Raw genomic sequence first — 21,160 nt, forward strand, 5'->3', positions numbered from 1 at the left:
CTTTCAAACAACACTGTCACAAAATGTGTAATTATATCTTGTCAGCTGTGCTTTATTCTTTAGCAAAATAGCAACTTTTAGCAACTTCTTGTCTTACAAAAATCTCAGAAGCTTTATTAGTTGGATATTTTTAAGTGCAGTCTCTCAAAAAGCTGGTTTCAAGCTTTACTTACAGAGTGGAGTTTTCACTCTTCCTTAGTGTTAATGTGAATTCCTGGGCCATATGCACCAATAAAATTCAGCAGTTCATGGTGACACTGCATGAGGTAACTATCTCTCTGTTGCAGGGAGTTTTCATCACTGAGGTCAAATGGAAATACAGGATTTGGTTGTACACAGAATGCGGACTTGCCTAAGCAAAGAAGAAACGAAGACTTAGACTAAAAGACTTTACTTTTGCCAGGACTTTGAAGGGGGAGAAAAAAGCTGACAGATTACTTAAAAATGGGTAACATTCTTGTCCCACTGCCAAATTTGTGTGTGAACAAGTGTAACTGATGTTAGATAACAACAAAAAAAAAGCCAGTTCTTGTCTTTTGTTTCCCCAGGGAGGGGAACTGTTTAGTTTAACCTGGACCATTGTTAGAGAAGCAATGCCTCAAATAAGCCAGCATAAACAAAGGAGGTTTGTTGCTGGCCTGTGGCCTAATTACACACCGCACTGAGAGACTCTGGGAAAGTCAACTGAAAGAGTTTTCTGATACCAGTCTTCAACAGTGGAAATTCTGGACTTTGATTTGAAACGAACTATTATCACAATGAATTGGTATAAAGTGTTTTCAAATTGACAAAATATGAAAACTATGTACCCAATACTAAAGACTGAGTTGCATTATTTACCATGTTTTAAAGTAAGAGATGATTCAAGTAACAAGATGGCAATCAGCGCATCTTCCTCTAGTACCTTCTTCCTTAAACTTAGTTTAGTATGAGCCTTAGACAGTGAAATCCTAAGAGATTAACACAAACATGTCAAAAATAAAGAATGCAGTGTTTCAAGCACTTCCGTAAATAGAAAAGTTAACACTGGAGTGTTGGGGTTTTTTTATTCTGCCATACTTAGCTGTGCAAACTTCCCACAAATACTGTGCAGTTATACTTGTCACTGACAAAGTACATAGTAATATGCATGACTCTTGTGGTATGAAAGCAGTGGAACTTGGCATAATATCTCTTTGATATTATATATTTTTAAAAAAAATTTTTTTTTGCTTGCATAATATGAAATGTGATAATTTAAATCCCATTTTTGTTTTTCTAGATAGATTTAATAGTGATAATTGTTTCTTCAATCACTTTTTTGCCTGGCAAAGTTCTTTTAAGGTTTTTTTCCCCCAACATCAATATATAAAATAAATGGTAAATAAGATTCTTTACACTTTTAACTTTCAAGAGTCTTGTCTAGATTTTCATTTAACAAGCTCTGTAGCAGGTTAGCACAATTTCTGTTTGGAACATAGATGTGTTTACTGTGTAAAGTAGGACATACAGAATTTTTAGTGCAGATGCTGATAATGTTGATCCATGACTAGAATCTCTTCTCACTCTGCGACTTGCAAGATAGTAGCCCTGAATGAGGTTTTCTGCGCCTGAACTCAGTTCAACAGGAAGATTCTTAGCAAACAAAATAAACTAGAAAGAGGGTATACATTTTAAGTATTTAATTGGGAAATAAAAGAAATTGCATTTTTCATACCTTTTAATATGCCAGTGGAATAGTAATATAATTTGGACAGTATATTCTATCAATAGTTTTTATAAAAACAGCTGTCACCATTCAGCTATGTGTAAGGATAGATCTCAGATACTAAATAGAATAACCTGCTAATTATACTTGGAGATATTGACAGTTTATTTAGAATGGAATATTAACTTTTACTACTGATTGTAAACTTGGAGATCTGTTCTCACATAAATGTTAATCTGGTATGATTTTCAGAAACAAGATGAAACTGAATTTATTACGTTGGCCCTTTCAAAGAACTGAAGCTAATTTTACAATCCTGTTAGTGCTAGTGGGAATATGGTGGGGGGAAAGGTAGAAAGTGAGTATTAACAGGTTTTAAAATAAGCAAACAGAATGTGAAGAGAACCTTCTGATTCCAGAAACAATATGATATTCCCAAGTATAATGCGTTTCTAAATTACTGGATAGTATTGATTACCTCCTCATAATCCTGCATTCTGAACTGCTGTGAGACTTTGTACAGCATGGCTTCAGGATTAATGGCTTTTTTCAAGATGTGATGTACAAGAGGAGAAGACAGTTGACACGAAGGAAACTCATTATATATCAAAAGCCCAAAAACATCTAAAAGGTTAGATGGAATCAAACTTGTATCCTAAAGAAGAGACCCCAAAAAAGAAAATAACTTTATTTTGGTTACTATTTTCCTACCTTTGACTTGTAGGAACATTGGTTTGTTTTCAATCTGACATGCTCAATATCCATAAATACTAATCCTGCCAGATTATCTAATGAATTACCTGTAATATACACAGTAAATTTTTGTTTGTATAGTAGTTGTCAAAAGCTATTCTGAATAAAACAATACCTACTTTTGGTAAAGCTAGCTCATTTTAGAAGATACTTGATTTAAAGTCACTTAAATTGTGATGTTTTGGGAAATACTAAAATTTGACTGGTTTCATTATTTTGTAAGTTGAAATAACCATGAACACAGATGATTGATACAGCACAGTTACTGCCATAACAAGGCATGTGCTTTACCATCTGTCCAATTAAGAAGTTATTCCTTTGTATATGTTTCTTGGAGGAAGAATCCACATCTACGAAAGACCAAAAATTGGTCTGAACTGAAATAGTAACTTGATGGTCAGCCTCTTCTCCGTACTTCTTCCCAGGAATGAACACTGTTGTTGTTCTGCTCTCTATCACTAGGAAAGACAAAATATGGCCGTTAGTTACATAATTGATCTAGTTTAACTATAAATTCTAGTCACACGCACACTACTGAAACCAGTCACGATTATGTGTTTCACTGAATTGTCATGATCAATGGATCTCTGTAGCCTGTGTAGCAAATTAAGTTTATAGGACCTTGGCTTTTTGTCCCTTGTTTCTTACACAGACTCACTAAAAACAGTTTCTAGATTTTTGCAGCATTTGAGGGCCATGAGCTGGGGAAGAAACCTAGCCATGAATTTGCATGTTTGTTTCGTTCTGTCCCCTCATTTGTAGTTGGTATGAGATTACCTGACTGTAGAAGTTCAAGTTTATCCTTTTTGTATGAAGATAAGTCTCCTATGTAACAGATACCACCCTGAGCCAGCACAGCGCTGCAAGCTTGAATAGTAGCACTTCCAGATCCGTGTTTATCTTTGGACACTGAAGGAAAAATTTCACTAGAAGGTGGGTGTCGTATGCCACGAGGCAGAAGACATACGCTGTAATTCAGAAGCCTAGAAGATTAAATAATTCTGTCAGTACTTTATAATAGTATTTATATATAGTTAAGACTTAGAAACGACAACAAAAAACCTTAGCATAAAATCAGTGTCAAAACTACCTGTTTAGAGTAACTGAATACAAAGGTAGAAGCCCAAGCCTTCAACAGCTGCCAACAGGACTATTTGCCATGGATTTAACACAGAGCAAATAATGGTTTGCAATAGAAGTAATTCCTAGGAAGTCCAAGAAGTCCCATAATTTAACCCCATATTGTTAACTCCTCTTCCTATTCTAGAGAAAATTTCCCAGTGATTTAAAAGGGTAGAGGATGAGTAATCCTGGCCATCTGGGAAGAAAGGAAAGGCTGGGAACTTGCAAGCTCTGCTTGCCTGGGTTACACTGCCCCCCCTGCCAATTCTTTTTGAGAAAGCAGGTATAGAATTTCTCATCCCCTGCACTATGTACCTTGGCACAAAGAGGTTGCAAATTGTCTGGTGCCACACTCAAAGGCAACTAATGAATTTAAGATGTCAGAGAACAATTTATCCTACTATTAATACTTGGGATAAAATTTTTAATTAAAATTAGTAAGCATTAGTAAATAGGCTATCATACCAACAGAAATATGATGTAGGAAATGCCTACTTTAAAAAGCTACTGACAATTAAATACTATGTATATATGCAAGATAGTACAAATGACAGTACTGACCAAGATTTACAGTGTGCAACTGTTTCAATATTTTGACATTTTGATTCTTAGAACAATCTGTGCTCCTATGATTTCTCTTTTGGAATCTTACTCTTAACTTGGGGGAAAAAAATCCTGAAGCCCACATTTTTTTCAAATTTGAACTAATTTCTACTGCTAAATTTGAAATAGTTAAAATACTTTTTTCCACAACAAAAAATATTAATTTGTTGAAGAACTCTCAGATGAAAATGGAATTCATGCCGTTTTCGAAGATGTTTTTCAAAATGAAGCCCTGTTTTGAGTTGGGGAAGGAGAAAGAAATTTTGTTTAAATTAATGTAAATTTAAAGCTGGGCATATTATACTTCTCTGCAGTGTATGTGAAATTATGTTAACACTTTATAGTTGTATAAAGGGGTAAATACATAAATACAGAAAAAACATTTTGTTAAAGGCAACAACAGCTGGATTTATGACCTATTGAGTAAAGATGTATGAGACTTTTGACACCTTATCACTATAGTGTTTATGAAAAAAAGTGATAAACATGTAAATATCTATTTACACACTGCTTATTAACTGAAAATGCTGCCAGCTGGGAAGTGGTGATGAAAAGGCTTAAAGTGACACAGGATTTGAAAAGTAGAGCCCTTTGCTCTTACCATTGCCAGCTTCTGGGACAGTCTTTAGCTTTGATTTTCGAAGAATGTCTTGTTTGAGCTCTGCTAAGCAGTGCTAGTGTTAAAATTTTACTGATATTATGAGAGTGTTAAGGGGTTTTATTATTAGTGAAGTTCTGATCTAGATTTATCACTTGAAATAAATAAAAATGTCCCAGGGATAAAAATTGGGTATTTTTACAAAGTTGGAGCCTTGTATATCCTTTTAAAATACAGTCTCTAGCTTTTCATGTAAGACCGATCTGATTATCTTTAAAGGACTCACATTTTTAATTCTAAATGTACATGAAAAGGAAGGAATTTCTTTACCTATCAATTACTAGCGTATCACTTGTCATGATCAACAGATCCAGATAATCCGCATTTTCTTTTTCACACGTCTGTACTAGACTCAGCAATATTGCGAGTTTAAGAGTATTGTAAGTGCCTGGTGGAACAACTTCAGAAGCAAAGATATTGGCAAGGATGGCAGTAAACCCCCAGCATGAACCTGAAGTCAGTGAGAGCAGATGCTTAAAATTGTCACTGACAAAAGAAGGGCCTAGTGAAAAGAAAGTACAGGTTAACAAACACTTATTAATAAGAGACATGCAGATATACTAGAACAAATCACCATTCTAGTCTTGATACAAAATTTACAAAGAACAAATGTTTATGTATTAAGTGCCAATTCAGAATGTAAACATCTGACACTTAGTTTTACTACTAAAAAGGTAGCAGACAGGATCTGCTAAAACTGATGGGAGTACGAAGGAGTAACAAACTGAAATACCAGGTTCATTTAAGGTGTGATTTCAAAGTACCTTGAAGTACCAATGGATAGAAGAAGTTGGAAAGAGAAGTTGAAGAACTGCAGCAAATAATTATGTCGTTTCCCAACGCATGGAAAGCAGGCAAAAGACAACATTTTCAAATTACAGTAAGCATACATTTCAGACTGTAAAAGGAAAGTCCCAGAGTGGTTTCATAATCTGGACTTCCTAGATAACTGAAAACTACAAATTCTCCGGATTTTGTTCCAGAAGATTTTCCAACTTTTTTGGTCAAATTTTACTAGAACTTTCTTACCAATTGGCTTACAGAGCTGTACACTATTGACTTCTATACATGCTGTAGCTTGTAAGCCATTTTGTACACAAGCTGGAATTCCTATAATCTTGTAGTGGTTTCCTATTTTCATTTTATTGGCCAGTTCATCTAGAAATTGGGAAGGAAAAAAAAAGGGTGTGGGTGGACAACACTTGCAGATGTGTTAGGGCATAAAAAGTTTTAGAGACATGGTCAGAAAACTTTCTCACATTCTGAATGGTTCAATTTTATGATTTAAATGCAGAAAACAACAGCTGGATGCCAGGCTCACATAATGGACTAGACTAAAATGAAGCATACAATTTAATTATTTAGTGCAACAGATAAGGAAGGCATACTGGGTGAGGAAAAGTAAATTCCTGATAAAGAAAATGGATAATGCATTTAGTTCTGTGTTGAAAAGAAAATGGACAGTTGTTTGCAGGTATGCATTCCTACTCTGAAACTTTTGGTGACAACATAACTGATGGTTACTGTCCTGTAAAGTGTCAGAGAAAAGAACAATAAAAAGGAGATCCAAATTAAACAGAGTTTTAAAAGACACACAAATAGCTTTGGGAACCTCTGTATTTCTGTGCATCTTTAAAAAAAATCTCACATTTATGTTTTGGAAATGTGAGTTAGGTCCAACCAAACATGAATGTCAGCTGTGAGACCCTGTCTAACCTCATTGATCACTGAAGCCAGTCAAAATTTAACACATGCATAACTCACAGCATCTCACCATAGACTGTGTTTTATAATTTTATTATTTTATAATATTATTATTAATTTTTTTCTATTTAGTTTTCCAGAAATGAACCATATAATTCCATAGACTTTTGGAATGGCAGCGTTTGTTTTTTTTAAAAAAACAATTAATAAAAGCATTTTGGTGAGTTCTGATTTTAGTTGGATATTCACATTAGAAATTATTTGATGTCTGCAGTGCAAGTAGTAGTAGCAGAAGCCAAAAAAACTGATGAAACGTGGAAAACAGCTAGACCGAGGAAGGATGTGAAAAATGCATTAAGTTAGTACAAAACAGTATGACCAAAGGAAGTAGAAAGGAGGAAAAATAAGGTAAGGTCAGAATGCAATACTACAGAGCTGGCCAGGGGATTTTATTTAAATGAAGGTATAAAAGTAAACACAACAGTTTTGCCATGTGCACTTTTCAGTCACCTGTGTACACTGTTTAGTTACTTAGCTAATTTGATGTACTTCCCCCCCCAACCCCCCAATTCTATTGAAGAACTGCAATAAAAATTATGACTTTCACAATTTTATCCAGAGAAATGAGCCTATAAGGAAAATGCAAGGGATTATTATTCTAAAACATCTTAACAAAACTCCAAAATGCAGCTTACCTCTCAAGAAAACTGTAAATGTCTGAATCCTAAAATGTGATTTATCATTGGAATATCCTTTCAAAGCATTAAGAACTTTTGTATCAATCATTTCAACTATTTGTTTATCTTTCAAAATAAAGGCAAAGAAAAGGTTAGTTATCTTGAAAACAGTACAGCTGGGGGTGGGGGTGGGGCTTGTTCCACTTAACTGTTTTGTTTACTTATTGTGTAAGAGAAGTAGGAAAGTAACAGATAAAAAAAATAAAACTATATAGATCCTACCACCAAGTACTCTAAATTTCACGTCTTCCTGCAGTGCTGAAGAACACATACTACACAGAAAATCATTCCTCACTGTGGCAGATTCTGTAGCTCCAGGCAGATGCACTCTTATGTACCTAAACCCTTTAAAAAATAAAAACAATTACTAAACATTTAAAATGAGGACGTGGTTTTCATTTTAAATTTCCCATTAAGAACAGAAGTGATTAAACTACCGACAATGAAATTCGACATTTAGTATGTGTTTCTTCGGATGAGCATACTTTTGACCACCACGCTGTCACTAAAATGATCTGTATCGTTAATGATAAGTAGCCCACGAGATGGCAGAATTTCCGGCTGCAAAACATTCCCAGGCAGAGCAGCTTGGCCTGGCCTTTTGAGCAGCAGGGAGCAAGCCGGTGCCACTTCTGCCTGCCAGGGGATACAGATAGTCGTTATCAAATACCTGCCCTCCTAACGACATCATTATGATTTATTCTGCAGTCTCCTAACTTTGGGATCTAGCATCTCATGTATAATTTTATGGTCTCTGTTACAGGAAGAAGCAAAAAAACAGCCTTTGAAATACTTAAGGCCTAATCCTGCAATAATACAAGCAGTTCAGTAATACTACTCAAAGTAGTTCCATAGAAGTCAGCTACTCTTTAAAGCAAACTCGTTCTATGCTAGAAGCTTTTGCCAGTTAATTAAGCATACAGTTTTGTGGTATTTTTATATAAACAGAACCACAGTTTCCAATAAACAAAGTATTCTACTACTTTAGCATTTTTTCTTGCAGATAATTATTAAATTATATTGGCAACATATCTTTTCTCATATAAACCATCTTCAGCATTAGGAAAATGAATTGCTGGCATAGCTATGCTCCCAAAACATTTAATAATGCTGAACAACCACTGGCAAGGTCCCCCGCTTTCAATTGATAAAATCATGCCGTGCTCATTACAAAAATGTACGCATAATAAGACCGCATAGGAAAACGCTGTTTCATGCTAGGTTTTTAATCTGTTATCAAAATTATTTAAAAGCTTTTGAAATAGTACTGATGTCTTTTTTCCTTTTTTACTACCTTCAGAAAATGGACAGGTTTCCTCAGTACAAAGAAATCTTGCTCCTTGTGTATATTTTGTTACAGTTCCCATTGCAATTGCTATTCCTTCAGACATATAAAATCTTTGAGATGTGTAATCAAAAGGAAATGCAGAAAAACTCATAACATAACTTGGTAAAGATGGCAAATGTGTTGGCTTCAGCAGTATGCTAATCTAACAAGAGACACAATTACATTAATACTGTATTTTTTTTTTTTTTAATTTAAAACTGCTTTACTTACATGGACAAACACACAATGTGATATATAGCTATTAGAAAAAAATACTGAAATGCCTGAAGTGTAAAAGAAATTAGGTTTCCTACTAATTATCTCAAAATTCTTGCAATATGGTTGGGTGAGACTTCCAGCTATTATTAATTACAAATAATAGTACAACCAAAGGGAAAACGAAAACTGAAAAGTTAATACAAAAATAATAAATTAATACTTCATGCTTAAAAGATTTAAGATCTACATGGAGGAAAATGATGCAGACTCACCTGAGCCTCCGTCTGCAGTTGTTCAATTAACGATAATGTCTTAATAGCTATGAAGCATACCTGTGATTAAAAAAAAAACACCTTCATTTTAGAAAAGAAAATCTAGTTAAAATATAATGTACTTTTGTCTACTCTTGTTTATAAATATGTACTTACTGACTGAAATATCTGTGCAGCTTGTATGGGATTATGAAGAATGTAATTTCCAAGAGTTGCATCTAATTCAGCAATATCAGAAGGATTTATTGAAATAATGAAACGATAAACAGCATAACTTTGTTTTGAGTCTGTAGAGGCAAAAAGGATCTTAAATAAAAACAACAGAGATTTGTGTAACATTATGTATCAATTTAACAGACTATCTATTGAGTGAATAATACCATTGTATTTTCTGCAGTCGTGCACAAATTTCTGAAGGCCACCACTTCTGTCAAGGTAAACAAGGGCAACTTCCCTCATTTTCTGTATTTCATGATGCATCTTCCAAGAGAAGATCTTTGCATTCTCTATCAAAACACTGAAATAAACTGAGAAGAAATTATATTAGAACTGGCCATGCCACAGTAATAATAAAGGTATATATTAACAAAGCCATACAAAATTAAGAGCATCTCTTTTTCAAACTATGCAATTCTTTAAGGATATTTAATATTCAGTGGAAAATTCTTTCCAACAGCTGAAGCATACTACATTCCTGAAGTAATTCCTGAAGAATGTTCTAGTGTTACCTTTTCTCAGTGAATTATTCCACTGCCCAGTTCCCTAACCCATGAAATTAAAGCTTGCATTTAACCTCCCCTATATATTTTACAGCTATAATCAGCTTACAAAAAGTAAAACTTAAGCATCTCTCTTATCTGAGAAGTCTCATAGCTATTAAAAAGTGTGAAACTTGGCCACACCTTTTCCCTTTTCAAAATCTGGCTTTCCTGTGCTGATGTTACCTCCTTTAGCACTCACTTAAGGTGTTGATCTTGCAAACACTTATTTCCAGTCATGTACATCTCTGTACACAAAAGATCAGTGCTGATTCCCAAAGACAAAACTTTCACAACTACAATTTTAGTTTACAGTCTGGGTTTGGAGGCTGACCGTGCTCTTCTGTGCTGTTCTATTTGTGTATTATCCACGTCTGCGTTTTTTTAGAACGTAGAATCTCACACGTGAAGCACTACTTTGCTGAATTTAGAGTGAGAATTACTAAGGCCAAAATACTGTCTTACAGATTCTGTTCTATGAAGCGTCCTTTGTCCTCGCTGTAGATGACCAATATGAAACGCCACTTAAATCTTTAAAAACAGATTCAGCCACCTAGTAATACACAAGACACAGAATCATTGGGCTGATGAGGAAGAGCTCCTGTAGGAGCTCACACAACTGGCTTCAGGAGAACAAATGGATCAACATCCTAGAGAGAGGAATCTGGGTAACAGTGCAACGCCAGCGTGGCAGCAGTGTACACTCTGTCCCCCGAGGACTGTATGCTGTGGGCCGGCACATGTGGTTAGTGCCTCAAGCATCCAATTTTAAGCACAAGTTGAAAGAATTTCAAGTAGGGATTTTTTTCAGTTTCTTTAGGATTACTCCTACACAATTACTGCTCCATCCCTTGAAATCTTCAGCAAAAAAGAATTCATGAAAAACACACACATGCATGCAGATCCACCCGATCCCCCCGGACCGAGCATTCCCCAAGCTGGCAAGAAAAGGACACCAAACACGACCAGGCTATGGCCCAGGTCACTGTGCACTGACCACTGTCATCTCCTAAGCTTCAAGAAACAGCCTGACCGGTTCCATTACCAGGGTGCCCATGTCTCATCAGTGCCCCCACAGCCAACTAAGGCCACACTCCAGGGTGTGACAGCACACTGCCCAACACAGCCCTCCTGGCTTCAAGCTCCCGCCATCAGCACCCCTTCCTCACAATCCCACCGGCGCTCTCTCCAAAATACTCTCCAGCCTTCCTATACCCCCTGTTCAGTGCTGCTGTGTCGGCAGCAACGGGTACTGAGGGCGACCAAGGCTGCCCACACGGCAGCCGGGAGAGGGACCACGCCGCCTTCTCCTTACGAGGGCGCTGGTATGCCCGCCGGAGAAGGGAACGGCACCGTTTACGAGGCGGCAGCCAGCGGCTCCACAGCCGCAGGACGGGGCCACCGGCACCGCTCCCTCTCTCCCTCAGCCGGCACCCGCCGCCGGGGCGGCCGCGGAACCGCGCGCGGCGCAGGCGGGAAAGCAGCTGCCAGCCGCCCCGCGCTCAGCCTCCGGGCCGCCGCTGCCGGGGGCCGCCGCTGCCGGGGGCCGCCGCTGCCGGGGGCCGCCGCTGCCGGGGGCCGCCGCTGCCGGGGGCCGCCGCTGCCGGGGGCCGCCGCTGCCGGGGGCCGCCGCTGCCGGGGGCCGCCGCTGCCGGGGGCCGCCGCTGCCGGGGGCCGCCGCTGCCGGGGGCCGCCGCTGCCGGGGGCCGCCGCTGCCGGGGGCCGCCGCTGCCGGGGGCCGCCGCTGCCGGGGGCCGCCGCTGCCGGGGGCCGCCGCTGCCGGGGGCCGCCGCTGCCTCACCAAGCGCCCCGCGGCCCCGGCCAGGCAAACGCCACCCCCGCCCTGCGCACAGGCACCGCCGCCGGGGTCATGGGCCCGCAGCGCAGCAGGTACTGAAGGACAGCCTATTTGTAAACCCGTTGTCTCTCGTTATTAAGTACTGCCTAGTGAACTGGTGACTACTCATGAGCGCCTGGTCAGCCTTCGCTCAGGTCATTTCATTGAATGTCTTTATGAACAAAAACCACAGAACATTTCTGAAGTAACAGACAAAAATAAGTTGTTATTTACAAGTTATATAATAAAACTACTACCGTGATAGGCCTTTATATACTAACTGCAGTCTTTTTTTGCATTGTTTAAAAATATTTCCTTAAACAGAAATTGTTCAGTTATCAGTTTGTCCATACACATGTATGTTTGAGAAATACAACAGCTTTTCACATTTTAAAAATTATCAGTGTAATTTACACTTCCCTGCCCCCCCCCCCCCCCCAATACCAAGTGAAGATTTAAAAATGGTGCAAACTGGAACACAAAGACAAGTAGCTATGAATGTTGACAAACTGTTGACAACCAGTCTGGAACATAACAGTGTTTCAAACTATAAATCCGTGAGAAAAACCTCTAAGTATTTGGCATGATCCCCTCACCACCCACCCCAAAAGGTTAAAGCAAGAGAGCCTTTTAAAGGAACAGTGATTATTGCATATTATATCTTTGGAAAAGCAGAGTTTTAACCAAAACCATTTTTAATGCAGTTGAAATATAGATGTGTTTAGCTCAGGGAGGAAAGAAAAGCAGAACACATGATCAATAATGTTACCAAACTGATCCAGTTGATTTGTTCCATCCTTGCTTTGAGTAATCCCCCATACCGCACACAATACAGTTGAACAAACAGGTGCTGCAGCAAGTGCAAGAGCAACAATCCAGTTTCATATGACCAACTTGTCAGTCTGCAGAAGTCTTTTAAGAATCTTGGTCTTAATTTATATTAACCTCTCATTTAAGTGCTAACAGGTAAATTAATGTATATTTCAAACTGATATAACAGGGAAAACATTTACCTTTTTTAAACCAGGATATACAAAAGACAATTTGCATAGTTACAATTCAAGCACAAAGTCACTGTAAATAGTACAAAAGCATTTATAAATTTACTAAATTTGCTGCTGTTTGTGCCAGTTAAATCTTAGATAGGTATGAATGTAAACTTGAAGGGACTGAGGAGAACAGTCAGTGTTTTTGCTTAAAAATATGTAGAGAGCGCTTTTTAAAGATTTTAAAAAATATTTTCTGCAGCAGGAACAAACAGTTACATCCCAAAGAAAGCCATCCAAAATGCCCAAATTCCTCCTATACAGCAGAGACAGTTTGTTCATAGGTTTCAAACCTACATACAAAACTAGGCACTAGTTCTGGAATTACGCTGTTCTGGAATGTGTCCATAACCCTAAGACTTCAGTTCACTCCAAGACTTCCAACACACTGTTGGCGTCTAACTTCCTAGGAAAACATATCTTCAGAAGGTGGTGCGTAAGAAAATCCAACAAATGCATCATCCGCCTCTAGGACACTGGCATTAACAATGTTGTAATCTGAAGAAACACAAACTGAATATGGGACCATTTCTTCTGTGAACACTGCATCAAAATTCCCAATATCATCTGGTCCAACCTAGAAAATAGAAAGATCTATCAGTTGTATTAATACTGCGTTTTAAACTTGTGCTTGTCCTTTAGTTTTCAAATTTAACCCGAGACTATTTATGTCATTCATTCTTATTTAAATACAGGAAATTTCAGGAAGCATCTCTGAAAACAGCTATTAAAGGCCTCCTTGTTTCTTTTAGGATGGAGTTACAAACCTTTATGATCTGATAAACCTTAGAAATATGAAGAAATATCTCTTTCTTAAATGACTGTTACGAAGATGCAGAAACTAATCCCCTCACTCCACCCTCAAACCCACAAAATCAAACAACGAAAAAAAAACCCAAACCAAAAAAACCCCACAGAAACCAAAACCCACCAACCTGCTTCCCCAACCCCAAACCACACCAAATTCTTTCTCCCTTTTCCATCAATAAAATTTTAAGCATTAAATTCTAGCAATGGTTCTATTGTTATGAAAGATCAGCTTCCCAGTAACATGCCTAAAAAAATAAAGCATAGTAATATTTAGTCACAGAGAGAAGAGACAAGACAGCTAAGGCTTCTTCACCAAACAGAACGCAGACTCAACAAAAGGTGATCCTCGGATGTGACTTTAGGAAGGTCTTCCTCCCCACCACTCACCCCCACCCCAAGTTTTTGGACAAGCAGTCACAGGCTGACACAGTTTAAACTGATGGGAAGATCAAAATCTGCCACTAAAGCTTAATAACGACAAAAAAAAAGCAAGCAGTCTTTTGCGAAGTCTTCAAGTGAAGAGGCTATCTGTATTTTCTTCTTTGGTCTTCAGATCCCACAAAAACTGACAGTACTTTTGACAGAAATGAGCTGAAGAAAAGGTGATACATCAAACCAAGTTTTAAGTGAAAAAAAAGATAGTATCACTGCTGAAAAGCATGACCGCTCAAAAGGCCAGTCAGCACTGGGGGGGGTTCCCCTTCCTCATTCTGAAACAAGCACTCTTTGCTAATAGATGAGCCCTCAAAGGCAGAAATTTGGCAGGTATGAACTCAAACAGCACCTACCACATTAGGATTAAATGGTGGTGGAATCTTCTTCTGAAGAAGATCAGTCCAGCTGAGAGATTCAAAGAACGGGTGCTTTTGAATTTCAAGCTGCAGCAAGGAATAAAGATTTTAGGTATTTGAGAAATCCACTGTGTGCCTCGTTGTAAATACTACTTCAGACCGCATGCACATAAGGAAGTCCTTCATCAGTTTATTCAGCTAACTTTGCAATAAAAGCTGTAGTTGTAAAAACAGCAATTAAAATTTGTTAGGCTGCCTCTACAAGATAGTTTCCTTTTAAGTTCACATTTTCTGCTTTTAAGCCTTAAAATTAACAACTTTGAAGTCTACCACAGAATAAAAACGCTTTGTTAGTATCTCTGCTCCTGCCTTAAAATTGTTAATTTTTGTAAAGCAGATAGTCTAAGAATCGTCTACTTCAACATCTCTGCAATATGCCTACTAGTTACGAAGCAGCAAACAGTTGTGTTAAATGCTACCATCCTTTCATCTTGCTCCCCACTGTGAGAAAGTTCAATGTCAAGAGCCCAAATGCTCTGTTACCAGATCAACACACTACCTAACAGTAAGACTGCAAACAGAATACTATGAAGATCTCACAATTAATGGATGGAGAAGTCCTTCTAGATCATTCCTTATCATATCACACGGTTCCGAAGACATTTATACTTTCTCACATGACCTTGCAAACTGAGTTTTTGTTGTTACACTGGGAAAATATCTGCCATGATTTTAAGGCTAAAAAAAAAAACAAACCACAAAGAGCTGCTGTTTGCATGATACTAGGCTTCCTCTTTATCTGAAGGCTGGCTTTCATGTAGTTACTTAAACTGGCATTACCAGAAAATAGCGTTTCCTTTTGACTATTTCCCAGTTTCACTATGAACAGTGAAATCTGCCTTAGTACATCTTAGTGGCTACTACACCAGGAATTGTGCGTTTCCTTTGCTGGCAGGTACAGCAACCAAGCTATATTTTATATTTTATATATATATATATTATATATATATATTTTATATTTTATATTAAATCCCACAACAATCATCTCTCTTCTATCCTCAACACCTTCCAGGGACTGACCAAACTGGCATCTTTAATGAAGAAATAAGGAGGAGAAACACAGACAGAGATAACAGAACAATCTCTACCTCCAACTATTAAACCTGTGCCATGCACATAAAGTTGGTCATGTCCCTTTAAATGAAGTAGGGCTTGATAAATTAGGACGTTACATACAAAATCTTCCCTTGCTCCAAGTCTGCATTGCCGATCTTTCTCCAAAAGTTCTTCCAGAATAGACCAGGCTGTGAGACTAATTCCTGGGCGCAGTACTAGGGGTTTATGAAGAATATTCTCGTACATCTCAGCAACATCACGGCAGTAAAAAGGAGGCTAAAAAAAGAATGTTATACATTAATTTGAAGCCACATGCAATATTGTTTCATGTGTATGATCAGTAAATGATTCTATAAGAAGTGCAAACTGCTAGCAGTGAAGAAGGCTACCTCTTCTTACGCACTGCTAACTTCTAATTCAGTTATCACCATTGCCAGATCTTTACACTTGATAGCATCTCTACCCACCTCCTCGTCTCCTAACATGTTCTCACACTCCTAAGTAGTCATAGATGCCATCCAGCTTCAAAGCTGCCATTGAACTTACTTTAAAAGAACATGAGTGGAAAAAGATACCTATCTCCCCATGTAAGGTCCTATGGGAGGAGATCAAACTCAAGAAAACCAACAGAACAGATTGTTACTGGAGTAACTACACAAGACTAGAACAAGCATAGTAAGGTGTTTTTTTTTTTTTCCTAATGCTGCTTATCAAGAAATGGAAAAGCTAGGAGAAAACCTGGGAGGCCTAAGCAGAAAAGTACTTTAATTTTATTTATTCCAGTATTTGGCAAAATTTTACTTATATGCTGGGGTTTTTTATTGGGTATTATCGCTGTTGATTCATTTTACTCTCACATTCCCTCAAAGTGATGACTACTTGTCTTCATCACAGCGGATACCCAGCAGTTCACTGGAAAGTAAAATTTCAGACAGCAAGAGGCAATGAAAAATCCAAAAGAGAAAAAACAGGTGCTACATTGAGACAAACTGTTAATCCATTTAAGTGAAGTATTTCAGTATTTTGCAAAAGTTAGCATCTTTAACAACACTCCAGGGTTACTTCACATAAAGGGGGAGAGAGGAGGGAAGCAACCCCCGCCCCCCACATGTTAAATACATACCAGCCCATAAAGCATTTCATAAAGAACTGCACCAAGGCACCACCAGTCTACTGTGTTGTCATAGGGCTGCTTTTTAATGACTTCTGGTGCAAGATACTAAAATAAAAAATAAACGAAAAAGTGTTTTAGAGCATTAGGCTAGCACGAATAAAACCTATGTTTTAGTCACATCACAGTAAACACTTTCAGGAAAAGCTGCTTCATAGCAATTGTAAGACTGCTAAGTATTTATCTTGTCCTTCAACAAACCTGGCAAATACTTCACCACCATGTAGTCATTTTCCAAGTAGGACAGCTCTTTTCCCAACTGAAACAATACTTCCCACACACTACTGTTTTGCCAAACTACTTTGCCACCTGCTATTGTGAAACTTGCTTTATATTTCAGATAGGTTGCTGCACTGTTACAGTGGCAACATCTCTCAGTAAGCTGGCTACTAGCCCTGCCCATTCTGCCACCCTAAGCCTGTATGCTCCCCACGTAGTACATAAAAATGAAAGATATTAATTCTGCCTCAAATCTACAATTCGTGACAACTTGTGTAGCATAGGAAGTTTCACTGCAAATCCCAATGAGGGCATGAGTTGTGAGTTACTGAACTAAAGATTCTTGTCAAATAGGTATCACTTGACTGACTTACGATAAACATCCAGTACCATCAAACACGGAATGACAGTGCTAACTGGTTTCCATCTGCCTTGCAAGAAATCTACTCAGCATGTCAGAGCTTATTAACCCTACAGCACTAGGACAGCTACTTCGTAACATGAGACTCTTCTTTGTGAATATGTAATATAAAGTTACTATGGCTGGATCATCATCTCAGTCCCCATCTGCAGCACACACAGTTTCTAGCCTCATAAAACAAGAGGATGCTCACTTTATCGTTCTTATCCAGATTCTGAAATTTAATTTACAAATAGATCATAGCATTGTCAGACAACAAACTCAGTTTAACTAGATCAGTATTCCTCAAACTTTCTGAGTGCCCTGTAACGCATTTGTCTATAGATAACCCTGCAAAAGCATGAAATGAAGCTGAAGTATTTTGAACTCAACAACTTAAGCTTTTTCTAATCTTTCACAACCTCCTTTGAGCTTTTTAGATGTTGGAACTCACCCAAGTCATTCAACTCTGTGTTTAGAAACACTGAGAAGATCATTATACTTTTAGCAGGATTATGAAAGATTTTAATTAAATCTTGGATTAGAAAGACTAATACACAACTACCATGTTTAGTTCTGATATTTTTAAGAATGTGTACAAAGCAACAGCATTAGCGTTCTCTTACGTTGCAATTTATGCAAGTCCAAGGTAAGCATGAAGACTAAGCCTCTGAACATGAGGGAAAAAAGGCCCACAGATTTTCTCAAACAGATCCAGAGTTACCAGTGTTCTATATATTGCCTTTTGAACTTTCCAAAACATTCAACAAATATTGCTTCAGCTCACATCTACCACTCAGCTTTATGGATTCCTACTCTGATCATAACTACAAGTTGTCACATGTTGCCACCTGCCCACCCCCTCTTATTTTTATTTTTTTTTTTTTTTTTAGTTGTTTCAGCTAAACACTCCTCATTCATCTTTCACTGCCTTCAAGGCCTTTTCTGTAATTTAAAGTATGTTTATCAAATTATCAAAGCCACTAATCCTGGCATTTCAGTGAATCCCTAGTATGTGTTCAAGATTTTCAGATTCCAAGTTTTCCAGCACAGTTTCTCAGTAAAAAGACAACAGTTCAATAAACTCAGTCAGCAAGTTCAAAGTTTCACATGCATGCAAAAGTTGCTTAAGACTCACAGATATTAAGTCCCTATAAACTTACTAAAAATCAGTGCCAGGATGTGGTAATATTGGCAATCTGCTGCAGCTGTTACACTAACTGTTCTGTGCCTAGCCAGTGGCTGGGAGACACAGGAGGAAACAATGTTTGAAAAGGATTGGAAGAAGGAAGGAAGAGATCAGTTATGGACATGTGGGTACTACGTAGGAGACACTGTGTATTAGTAAAAAGGACAAACCAGATCTGCAGGAAGCTCGTCTTTGGTTTGGTTTCATGGAAGAGCTTGTTAAAAGAATTGAGATCTCCAACAGTACAGAGTATTTGATCTTCCAGATACACAAATATTAATAACAGTCAACAGTCATTAATTACTAGCCAAAACCCATAAAAGTTGTCAACATACTTCTGGTGTCCCACAGAAAGTTGCAGTGGTATCAGAACTTGCAATCCCTTCTTTACAAAGTCCAAAGTCTGTCAACACAACATGGCCCTGTTTAAGGAAGAGTAGTATTTTAAAAAACAGAACATGGTCAACATGTGGATACACCTAAGTATCAATTTTGTGAGAGAACACAGAAAACCAAAAATAATGTTGCATACTTACCAGTGAATCTAGGAGAATGTTTTCTGGTTTTAAATCCCTATTTAAAAAAAATACTGTATTAATTCAAAACAGCAGTCACTAACACAAGAGCTTCAGAGGCAAGGACTTTTATTCTTCAGCTGAAAGCTTCAAGTTTTGGTAAACTTGCTATGTTCAAGTTATCCATAAGATGATTTCATGTAGTGGTTTTTAATACAATAATTTGTCCTATTTTGAACTTCTTCAGGACAAGGATGCATTTCAGAAACTTACCTGTACACTATATTAATGGAGTGTAAGTAGCCCAGTGCACTAGCTATTTCAGCAGCATAAAATCTGGCTCTGTGCTCAGGAAAGGAACGTTCTCTTTGTAAGTGAAAGAACAGCTGTAAATATGCAAATAGTAAATAAGAACATTATGCACAAAAATCAGGTTAATAACATGCAATTTTAACAGTAAAAAGTAATTTTATTTAGCTGTCCACTTTTTTAAAAAACAAAATCAAACAGAATTGTTTTTGCTGCATAACTTTGGCATTCCTTTATTCCCTTTCTTCTCTTTTGTAGCTCAGAAATGGATAGGTAACTCAAAACACATAAGGATATTCCCCTAAAACCAAGACTAGTTAAAAGGAACTAGAGTAAACTACTAAGCTGTGAACAGAAGTCGGAAAGATTAAATCATGCAAGACAGCTTCCTAACAGAATATAACCTGGTGTCAAGTAAGTAATCTTCCATTTTTGTATATGCTTGTATTCAAAGTTTTGTATGTAAGTATTTATAGAATTGTATTTTGAAATCACCTACATGTAGATCAGTTTGGGAGATGTATATTCCAAGCTGATCCACAGAATCTCTCAACTACAGAGAGCTGTCTGGGTTCAAATAGTTTGAGCAGATACAGAACAGAAGTCTAGCCAAAGATTAAATCATAAACATACTGATTTAACTATCCTACCCATTCAAATCATAAAAATTTTAAGAAAACAGAAGTTTTCTGCCTACAAACTTCGGGAAAAAATAAAAAGCCAGAGCTTTCCAAGCACTTCATTGAAATCTGAAAGCTATTTTGAACCGTATTTTAGTTTGCCTGGAAGAATGCCAAACTAACTTGTGGCCAGGAATTCAGAGCAGAGCAAATCAGGAGCTTGCTGACGCAGTCTAAAAATGACGGTACCCTAGACTTGCCCATGTTGTCCCAACTCTGACACTTAAAGGGGTCAGAGCACCAGCTCTAGGAGCATCAGAAATACTAGTAGGCCACATGAATATGACTAACAGATAACCCAGTTCCTATTTCATCCTGGTTTATTCAGCATACTTTATACTTGTCTGTGTATATCCAACTGCAGTGACATAATAGGAAACTGTAAGATATGCCAAAACAAACTACTTAAATTCTACCCCTTCCCCTGCACTCTTTCAGCTACCAGAGTTTATCATCTACAACAGTATCCTGTCCCATCCTTCTTTCCTGATCTGCTTTAAGCACCTGAAATGTGTACATTTTACACCAATAAATCACCAAATTGAAAACAAAGCAAGTGACAAGACACAGCTCTTCTTCAAGGCATGTATGTTGGATAGTTCTGTTCATATAGTAATTTTTCACTACACTGTTTTCTTCAGTCACAACTACTTTCCCAGATAGGTATTACTAGTCTACAAGACCCTTGATTTTCCACAAAACCTTTTTAAGGAATGGAAGCAGCATTTTATACTCTTTTCATGTGTACTAGCTATGCAGCCAGTTTATACAGGAGTTTCTTGAGCACTTGTGGCAGTGCTGGGTACTTTGAAAAGCAACAGGTCCCTAGCTGAAGACAAACCGCTCTAGAACATCTTAAACATATACAGACTTTCTCCCTTCCTTTCACAAGTTTTTCCCCAAGTCACTTAATGGCTCTTCAGATTCAACAGCATTGCTTCAAGGAAAAAATTCCTGAGGATAAGGCTATTTGATAATAAGTAATTAAACCATGCAAACCTATGGAATAATGCAAAGGTTTCCAATAATATCAATGTAGTAAATTCAGTTGCCAGTTTCCTTCCTTATACTTTCAAAATACTAGCATCTCAGCTAATGCAGATACAAGAGAAAAAGACAGTTTTATATGGTGAAACATGTCAACATAAGATTAATTTGTAATAAAGGTAAATTTATGTAAAATATACTATTTGTATCTGAGAACCATGAATAAATTCGGGATTGAAGTCGTTGACAA

General features: G+C 37.7%; 2 protein-coding genes across 5 annotated transcripts in view; both read right to left on the bottom strand.

Annotated features, from left to right (window-relative positions):
- Window positions 1–28: 28 nt before the first annotated feature.
- MCMDC2 (minichromosome maintenance domain containing 2) lies at window positions 29–11,264 on the bottom strand. The gene is made up of 14 exons (XM_005443199.4): window positions 9,463–11,264; window positions 9,239–9,369; window positions 9,083–9,142; window positions 8,559–8,754; window positions 7,487–7,609; window positions 7,223–7,330; window positions 5,853–5,981; window positions 5,094–5,325; window positions 3,218–3,423; window positions 2,732–2,898; window positions 2,166–2,342; window positions 1,490–1,632; window positions 841–950; window positions 29–352 (listed from the first exon to the last, which is right to left on the bottom strand). Exons 1-14 carry the CDS (start codon window positions 9,560–9,562, stop codon window positions 186–188), a joined length of 2,049 nt encoding a protein of 682 aa, XP_005443256.2. The 5' UTR covers window positions 9,563–11,264; the 3' UTR covers window positions 29–185.
- A 619-nt stretch (window positions 11,265–11,883) lies between these two features.
- Window positions 11,884–21,160, bottom strand: part of SGK3 (serum/glucocorticoid regulated kinase family member 3) — a 61,481-nt gene continuing 52,204 nt past the window's right edge. For all 4 annotated transcript variants that reach the window (XM_055704246.1, XM_055704247.1, XM_055704244.1 and 1 more), the window contains exons 11-17: window positions 19,208–19,320; window positions 18,956–18,992; window positions 18,755–18,841; window positions 16,564–16,659; window positions 15,561–15,716; window positions 14,322–14,411; window positions 11,884–13,300 (exon numbers count right to left, since the gene is read on the bottom strand). In XM_055704246.1, coding sequence (XP_055560221.1) covers window positions 13,130–13,300; window positions 14,322–14,411; window positions 15,561–15,716; window positions 16,564–16,659; window positions 18,755–18,841; window positions 18,956–18,992; window positions 19,208–19,320 — 750 coding nt within the window. In that variant the 3' untranslated portion in view covers window positions 11,884–13,129. The remainder of the gene's footprint in view (window positions 13,301–14,321; window positions 14,412–15,560; window positions 15,717–16,563; window positions 16,660–18,754; window positions 18,842–18,955; window positions 18,993–19,207; window positions 19,321–21,160) is intronic.

This window comes from Falco cherrug, chromosome 3 (genome assembly GCF_023634085.1).
Source record: "Falco cherrug isolate bFalChe1 chromosome 3, bFalChe1.pri, whole genome shotgun sequence".
NCBI lineage: Eukaryota > Metazoa > Chordata > Aves > Falconiformes > Falconidae > Falco > Falco cherrug.

Excerpts from the sequence above, each read along its gene's own strand:
- MCMDC2 (XM_005443199.4), bottom strand. The coding sequence starts at position 9,562 with ATGCATCATGAAATACAGAAAATGAGGGAAGTTGCCCTTGTTTACCTT. Across the intron at positions 7,610-8,558 it reads AACCTGTCCATTTTCTGAAG|GGTTTAGGTACATAAGAGTG; the intron begins GTAGTAAAAAAG and ends TATTTTTTAAAG. Across the intron at positions 5,982-7,222 it reads ATTTACAGTTTTCTTGAGAG|ATGAACTGGCCAATAAAATG; the intron begins GTAAGCTGCATT and ends CCCAATTTCTAG.